The sequence below is a fragment of the Sylvia atricapilla genome, chromosome 11 (genome assembly GCF_009819655.1).
Source record: "Sylvia atricapilla isolate bSylAtr1 chromosome 11, bSylAtr1.pri, whole genome shotgun sequence".
Lineage (NCBI taxonomy): Eukaryota > Metazoa > Chordata > Aves > Passeriformes > Sylviidae > Sylvia > Sylvia atricapilla.
This window is the reverse complement of record NC_089150.1, coordinates 14,556,214-14,564,170: the sequence shown is the minus strand read 5'-3', so window position 1 is coordinate 14,564,170 and position 7,957 is coordinate 14,556,214. Positions and strand designations below refer to the sequence as shown.

Below are 7,957 nucleotides of genomic sequence, written 5' to 3'. Positions count from 1 at the left end.
GCATTTGGAGAGTGATCCAGGCAGGCAAGGAGCTGTGGAAGAGGCAGGGGAAAGCAAGGAGCCAACTGCCTGCCCACTGGGCAGGAGAGGGAGCTTAGTACCAGAAGTGGGGGCATGATGTAAGCAGGAGGCCAGAAGGTGTGGTTTTGTGGCCTTTGTGATTACTCACTGCCGTTGCTGTTAAACGGCAATTCTTTGACTATGTAGGGCAATTGTCACTTGTCACACAGCCCAAGAGGGTCCCCTGAACCCATCTGGTCCTCCTGGAGCATCTGGCACTCCTCTGGATCCCAGCTGAGTAGGCTGCACAGAATGCGTCCAGGCACAGGCCATAGCTCTAAGCCAACAAGGAAGTTCATTCCATACCCTTAAAACTAGCACACAAAGGAAGGGAAAGCCCTAACCTGTGTTTCTCTAGAAAGGGCAGAGCCCCGGAATTAAACTCCCTTACTTCAGAGTAGTTCCCTGGAACCACACAGAGGAGAGAAGGTGCCAGTTTAAGGTCAAAAGTGGCAGCAAAGATGTGGCCCTGCCCTAGAGGTCACTCTGAAGGGAAATTCTTCAGGAACTGTGGCTTGCTGTGCCCAGGGGTGGGTGAGGAGGAGTCGACTGTAACGATCAACTTATTCAAGAGCAAACATGGAGGATCATCTGTCTCTGCTCATCAGCCATTTTCCAGCACTGATCTCTTTCAGGACACTTGACATGGCTCCTGCCATCACTGCTGCAATACAGTGCACGTCCCCAAAGATGCAAGTCAGGAAAGTCCCCAGAACTTGCCACAGCTGGAACTATTCCAGTTCCCAGTCACTGGGGCAGGTGCCAAGAGTGGCTCAAAGCAACCCCCCAGATCCTGCAGTTACCTGGGCACCCAGACCAGGGAGGCAGCATTATGTGGTGCCTGTTAGTGACAGCTGGCATTTCGTGACAAGTCCCTGCTGCCAAGCATGAAAGAGAGCAGACAGCAAGGGGGGGCTGAGCACATCCCCCCGCACGGGGGCCCAGGCTGGCTTGGCTGGGGGCCAGGGCTGATAAGCAGCTGTCTGACCTTGGGCTGTTGTGTATGGAGCTCACTTGGCGCAGATGCTGGCAGGAGCCTCAGCAGAGGCTCCCTGCTTCCCCCTGGGAGCTGCACTGGAGCTGAGGCCCTAGCTCTTTGTTTCTGCCAGGCTGTGCTGCTCCACAATCTCTGTTAGTCCAGCCCATGGACATGGACACAAGGCCTGACCCTGACCTGCCTCTTCACAGGGTACTCTGGAGGAGGGCAGAGATTCATAAAGACCTGTGGAGGGACAGCCAGGCCACTTGCTTGGTGTGGGGACAAGAAACAGCCCAGTTCACTTAAGGCTGCCTTGAATCTGTGGAGAACAGTGCAGTCAATACTGCATGATGTAACACTCCTGCAAACAGACTGAAGCAGTTAGGCAAGAAATGGAAAAGTCAAGGTGGGGAAAAGCAACCCCTGAAGTTGAAGAAGGAACCTACTTCTCTTTATCTAGCGACGATATACCAAACTGTAACCCTGCGTGTAGACTTCACCAGCCTCAAAGAGGTGGAAAAATTATAGGAATCTGAAGAAGGGAATTTGTTGCCTCTCTTTCTTGTGCCCCTCCCGTTCCTCTTCCTGATGCACAAACTGAAGGTGTTTCTCTCCCCAGAGCCATGCTCGGTGGCAGCGGTGTCCTCGGAGAATGCTGCAGCCTTGGTGCCACGCTGTGCCACCCCTGGACGCGGGTGACCATGTCACTACGAAGGCTGGAACTTCGGGACCACTCTGTGTTTTACTGCTTTTCCACAGCGTTTCCGAGGATCCGTGATACTTTCATGTTAGCCGCGGGTTTGAAAACCACCCCGCTGTGCGCATTCCGCCGATGAAAGCCCGAGCCCTCGGGAGCGGGCCCGGGCATCGCCCCGCGAAGGCCGGGCGGGGGGCGGCGCAGCGCTCGGGAGCGGCGGGCGCGGCTCGGGGCGGGCTCGGAGGCGGCTCCCGGCGGGACGGGGCGGGCGGAGCGCGGCGCTGGCGGGAGCGGGGCCGTTCCCTCGGCACTTGGCAGCATGGCGGCACTGGGAGCGGGCGTGCGTGCGGCGGGGCTGGCGGGAATGTCGGCGCGGCCCCTGGGCGCGGCGGAGCCGCTGTCGCTGGGCTCGCTGCGGGGCAAGGTGCTGCTGGTGGTCAATGTGGCGTCGCTCTGAGGCACGACCACGCGCGATTTCCTGCAGCTCAACGAGCTGCAGCAGCGTTACGGCCCCCGCGGGCTCCAGGTCCTCGGCTTCCCCTGCAACCAGTTCGGTCACCAGGTAGGGCGGGCGGTGGGGCCGGGGAGCGGGGCCGGGGAGCGGGGCCGGGGAGCGGGGCCGGGGAGCGGGGCCGGGGAGCGGGGCCGGGGAGCGGGGCCGGGGAGCGAGCGGGAGCCACCCGCCCCGGCCGGGCTCTCACAGGCGGTGCTCGGGGTGGGTTTACCTTTGTTTCCTTAGGAAAACTGTACCAACGATGAGATCCTTCCCATGCTCGAGCACGTTCGTCCTGGCAAGGGGTTCAAGCCCAATTTCATAATGTTCGAGAAGTGCGAGGTGAACGGGAAGGACGCACACCCTCTCTTCACCTTCTTGAAGGACGCGCTGCCCTTCCCGCACGATGACCCCTCCTCGCTGATGACCAACCCGCAGTACATCATCTGGTCCCCGGTTCGCCGCAATGACATCGCCTGGAACTTCGAGAAGTTCCTCATTGGCCCCGACGGCGTGCCCTTCAAACGCTACAGCCGGAGTTTCGAAACCATCAAGATCCAGGACGACATTGAGTTGCTTCTGCAGAAGGTTGCCTAGAAAGTTCTCGGCCCTTTCCCTTTGCTGTGCACCTGGGCGTTCTTGTTTCAGGGAACTGCTGCTCTGGCAGAAATTCCAATGTCTTGTGTAGGTTTTGCTTATGATAGTGCATCTTCCAAATCCTTGAAGTGTGCTTGATGTTTTCAAAAGTTACACGGGAATGTTTGGGAAACTATGCCAGGGCAAGCAGCTGTGAGTCTCAGTAGTTTGCTGTGATTCTCTGAATAAAAAAATGTGTACTTTCTTTAAGGCTGTGGCTTGATAAATCTGGGCAAGTTGGGTAGAACATGGTAGGATTTTTACCTGCTCATCAGCCCCTGCTCACAGGGGCAGATTTGGAGCACTCGAGCACGGCTGTGCAGTCAGGCTGAACTAAACTGAGGGCATGAGCTCTGCAAGATGTAAATCAGTACCGTGTCCTGCCCCATGTGTGACAAACCTGGGAGAGCAGGAGGGCAGCAAGGAGCAGACAGACCTTGCCCCACTGCTCACTGGACCTTCCTTAAGGCTTCCCTGCAGAGGCAACACGCTGGCACATGGCCAGGGGGTGATTTTACACTGGCTGATGAATTCCCAATGTGGCTACTGGTAACAGCCCACAACAGGCTAATAAGTGCTGGGACAGGGAGATGAGCGATCCTGCAGCCTGGGGGGACCTAGACCAGGAGCAGTATCCACTGTCCTTCCCCTTGTCCCAGAGCCACTGCCCCTTACTGGCTGTACCCTATTTTGCCTCAGTGGTGGCCCAACACAGATCCTCACATCCTTGCCCAGTCCTCCATGAGACCTGAAGCAGGTGCAGGGAATGATACGACAAACAAGTTTGTTCATGTTTCCAGTGCAATACCACCTCATTCAATCACTTGGCCTATAACAACTGTGCCTTGCCTCAGAGTGTCCTTGTTTCCCTTTGGGCACAGGAATTGTATATGACACTCCCAAGTGCAGATGTGCCAGGAAATATTTTTTCTTTTCACTTCTTCCCTAACAGCTTTTTGACTCCTGCCAACCATGGAGCTGAGAAATATTTCATGAGAAGTTGCTACAATTGTACTCAATGATCTTAGAGGTCTTTCCCAATATTAATGATTTTATGATTCAGTAATAATTCTGACATATCAACCCTGCTCAGCAATCCTGGTTTTACAGGCTGCTGCTAAGTGGCTGGAATTATGATTGGTTTCCCATGGGAAATCATGAGCCTGTGCCAAATTTCACCTGCCATCCTTCTGCCCAGTTGCTCAACTCCTTCTACAGGAAAATTGTCATTGCTTAAATTGCCCTGTGAGCATATTTTCATTACAAGCCACTCCTCACAAGGCCTTGTAGCACTGAGTAAAAATTTGGTGGGGGACTGAGGAGTCCTAACCCAGACTAGAAATTTAGGCTCTCCAAGGGAAGGCATGAAGCTTTCAAGCATTAGGGCAACCGTTTTCATAATAAAAACACTCAGGATTTGAGGGTTTGGTGGGGTTTTCTTGTTTGTAGCTTTTCACTTCACAAATTCACAGTTGTTTTGTTACTGTACCTATATCCAAGAATCCCTCAGGGTTAAGGAGAGACTGGGTAAATCCTCCAACCAGCACCACCCTGCTTGCTGCTACCCCTGAGTCATTGAGCTTTGGACTCAGATTGCACAATACTCACTGGGCTATTTCTCAAATCCCAGAACAGCTTCATAGAAAAAACAGGATGTTTTCAGTAGCTATTTAAGCTTTGCAGCAGATGATGCATGGTGTAGGGGATTATTTTTTCAGTTAGTTCTACTTCCGTCATTAATGCAGGATGTCGAAATAGGGGGAGAGTACATTAGACCATGAGCAGCAGAAACTCAGAGCACTGAAAAATCTTTCTCAATGTGAGCTGTGGCACTTCCTCATTCCTGACTCGCCAAACTTGTGCCCTTTGAGTGGGGCCTGCTCTGCTCCCAACCAGAGGGCTCTGGTTGAGACCCACAACTACAGGGAGCAGACCCTAATACCTGTTACAGTTCCAGCCTGCCAAAAAAGGATCTCTTGCCAAGCCTGCTGGTCAGAAAGGCACCTTGCAATGGTGCTTATTTTGTGCCTACGGCCAAGGGATTTATTTACCTTTTGACTGTTGAGGCTCTGCTAGCAGAAAAACAAAGCAACAGCTCCAGACCAGCTCCAGCTGTGCCAGAAGCAGTACAGTGACGTGATTCCAGGACAAAAATGAGCCATGCCAGCAGGAAAATGAACAATCCCAGTGTAAGCACACCAGCAGGAACTCTGCAGCGTGGCCGAAAGCTGCCCAGCCTTCCTACTCCCAGTCTCCTTTCAGCATTCCCTGGAGCAGCTGGCTCTGGGGTCCAGTTGCCTGCAGCACAGAGGGCACTAGCAAGAGTCATTCTCTGGCAGTGACAGGGACAGTGGAGCATGGTACCCACGCAGGAGCTCAGGCCCAAACCTTGGATGGTGTCGTGATGAGAGGAGGTGAACATTGCATACAGGCTGCAGCTCTATGCTGAGGGGAAGCATGAAGAATCCCAGGCGGTTCCTCAGGGATTATAAACCAACCCAATTCTATTTCTGTAATTCCAGAGAGAAACAGACTGACTCAGAGGGAAACCTTAAAATAATACTACTGGTTGCTTTTGTGGCTTGAGGATGTTGTCCTTTCAACATCTCCCGTTGGTTACATATACACTCCTACACTACACATTAATTGCAAACACTTAGTCCGTCTTTCAGTGTTCCTGCTTTTCCATTCTTTTGCATATCAAAGTTTCTCCTTCCTAGAAAGTGTTTGTCCCCTACTTGTCCCCCCTCCCTGTGATTTATTTCTTCCCCCCTTTAGCTGCTGATAGTTGCCACCAACTTCTTAAATCCTTAAACAAGTTCAAATATTTGAAGCTGTCAGGAGTGTTTACTAGTTCCAAGAAAAATGATCCTTCCTGGTCCTTTCTCTCTCTCCCAGATTTCCTAATGTTCTGTCCACCAAACCCTGGGCTATCTGCTGAAATCCTGGCTGATGACATATGGTGTTCAGAAGTGTCTACTCAACAGAAGTGCTATCGGCTGAGTTTGAGACCTTTCTTACTCAGCCTATACAAGGTTCTTTCTGCTATTTAAATTCCCTTTATCCTCGGCAGCTTTCAGTCACTGTGTTTGATAATTGCCATCTTAATACTTGGGAATACTTGCCTCCAGTCCTGTGGTACTTGAGGGGGCTTTGCTGCTGCCAGTGCCCCTTTCACACCCATTGGGATGAGCTGGGGATCAGGGCAGAAGTCAATGGCTGAAAGGAAAGTGCTTGAGGAGACAGGAGAACACAGACACCTATGTCTACAAGGAAACTGTCACAATGTAATTTTTTTTTGCACTGAATCAGAAAGGCCTGAATTAAACCATTTAATTGTTTACCACACTTTCTATGAGGAGTCAGTAATTCATTAGCAGAGTGAGGTCAGCCACACACAAGCACTATCTCAGAATAGCTGACTCATTTTAAAAACACACCCAGGGTGTGTTAGACCCCGAAGGGGCCCCGCCCTCTGAGAAAAACTGAACTAACAACACTCAACTCTTACTGGATGGAGAAAATGCTCCTTTCATTGTTGACTGAATGGACTTGCCCTGCTGTCAGGAACATAAAAGGCTTTTATCACGTTACTCTGGTTGCTGTGGCAGTGCCAAGCAGGGAGAGCCCACCTGCCCATGGTGGTGCCAGAATGCTCCTGGCACAGGCAGCACCCCTACATCACCCTTGCCTTTTTTTTCACTTAAGGTAAACGGATCTCTTTGGTGCATCCGTTTAAGGCAGACTTTTAAAATTATTCCTAAGAGCCCCCCTTCTCAAGAACAGGCTCGCTGTATAGCACAGGATACGCTACTGGAGGGATCAATGCTTAAATCTCCTGGAGCAGTTCTCTCTTGAGACAATACCCAAACTCCTGAGCACTCATACACACGAGGTGTCCCATTTATTCCCGTAACATTTTAAGTCCAACGCCCTCACCAGTGTGCTCCAAGTGAGAAAATGGAGCGCCTAAAACTGAAACCACACTCCAACCAAATGGTTCTGCCACCTCTTTTGTCAGAGACTGCCCTGAGGGAGAAAAATAAAATCTGTGAATAACTAAAGCTTTCACCTTGGGTTCGATCTTCACTGCGGGATAATTCAGGGAGGAGATTCTTGGTGAGAAAGTGAAGTACAGGGTGTCTGGAGCCCAGAGGAGTGGGTTGGCAGCAGCCACCCTGAGCAGGTTTGGGAAGGCTGGGCTGAGACTGCTGCAGAGGCGGAAGGGAGCAGTGTTCCCAGAAGTGTTCTTATCTGAGGACTTAAAGAGGCCGGCCTAGGAGCCCTCTCGACCACGAAGCCCCCTCGGGGACGAGGTCCATCCCCCCAGGGGTGAGTGCTCCTGCTCCCCGGGCTCTCCCTGCAGCGCCCGTAAGGACACTCAGATGCCCCAAACCTCCCCACAAACTCCCTCACGGCGCCGCCACAAGATGGCGGCCGCCACCACAGCGCTCGCGGCCCCGCCCACCTCACGCGGAGCGCGCGCGGGCGGGGCGGGTCCTTCCCACTCGCCCAGCGCGTGCCCGCCCGCGCGCGCTCCGACCTCCGCCCGCGCCGGGTCTCGCGCACGGACATGGCGGCGGCCGCGGCCGGCGGGGAACGGGCCCGGCCGGACCCGGCGGAGCAGCGGGCAGAGCTGGGGCCCCTCCTGGCCACGGCCCTCCGGCCCGGCGAGTCCTGGTGAGTACACTCGCGCCTCCCCTCCCTCCCCGTCCCCCCTCCCCTGCGGGCGGCGGAGCCTTCGGGCCGGGCCGCGCCACCGCTGAGGGGCCGCGCCGGGCGGTGCCGTGTGTTGCAGGTACCTGGTGGAGAGCCGGTGGTTCAAACAGTGGAAGAAGTATGTGGGCTTCGACACCTGGGACATGTTCGGCGCCGGCGATCCCAATCTCTTCCCGGGCCCCGTCGACAACGCGGGCCTGTTCCCGGGGCCCATCGACAACTCGGGCCTGTTCGGCGGTGAGTGCTGCGGGCAGCGGGGCCGCGGCTCGGGCTGGGCCGGGAACTTCCCCGCACTGCTTTCGCTTTCGAAGCCGAGTGCTAGAGAGGGCACGCGGCCGCGCCGCCCTGCACCTGCGGGGGACTGGCCGGGCTC

At 54.3% G+C, this 7,957-nt stretch overlaps 3 protein-coding genes across 4 annotated transcripts in view; 2 read left to right on the top strand and 1 right to left on the bottom strand.

Moving 5' to 3' along the window:
* LOC136366000 (2'-5'-oligoadenylate synthase 1-like) overlaps nucleotides 1-7,957 on the bottom strand; it is a 239,022-nt gene that overhangs the window by 111,841 nt on the left and 119,224 nt on the right. The window lies entirely within an intron of this gene.
* On the top strand, nucleotides 1,697-3,075 carry LOC136365990 (glutathione peroxidase 1-like). Its single transcript, XM_066326756.1, is given in 3 exon segments — nucleotides 1,697-2,039; nucleotides 2,041-2,298; nucleotides 2,476-3,075. Coding segments are annotated over 3 exon segments (777 nt in total). The 5' UTR covers nucleotides 1,697-1,871; the 3' UTR covers nucleotides 2,827-3,075.
* The window catches only part of USP4 (ubiquitin specific peptidase 4), a 32,426-nt gene continuing 31,856 nt past the window's right edge, over nucleotides 7,388-7,957 (top strand). For both annotated transcript variants that reach the window (XM_066326754.1, XM_066326753.1), the window contains exons 1-2: nucleotides 7,388-7,545; nucleotides 7,664-7,821. In XM_066326754.1, the coding sequence (XP_066182851.1) occupies nucleotides 7,439-7,545; nucleotides 7,664-7,821 (265 nt within the window). In that variant the 5' untranslated portion in view covers nucleotides 7,388-7,438. The remainder of the gene's footprint in view (nucleotides 7,546-7,663; nucleotides 7,822-7,957) is intronic.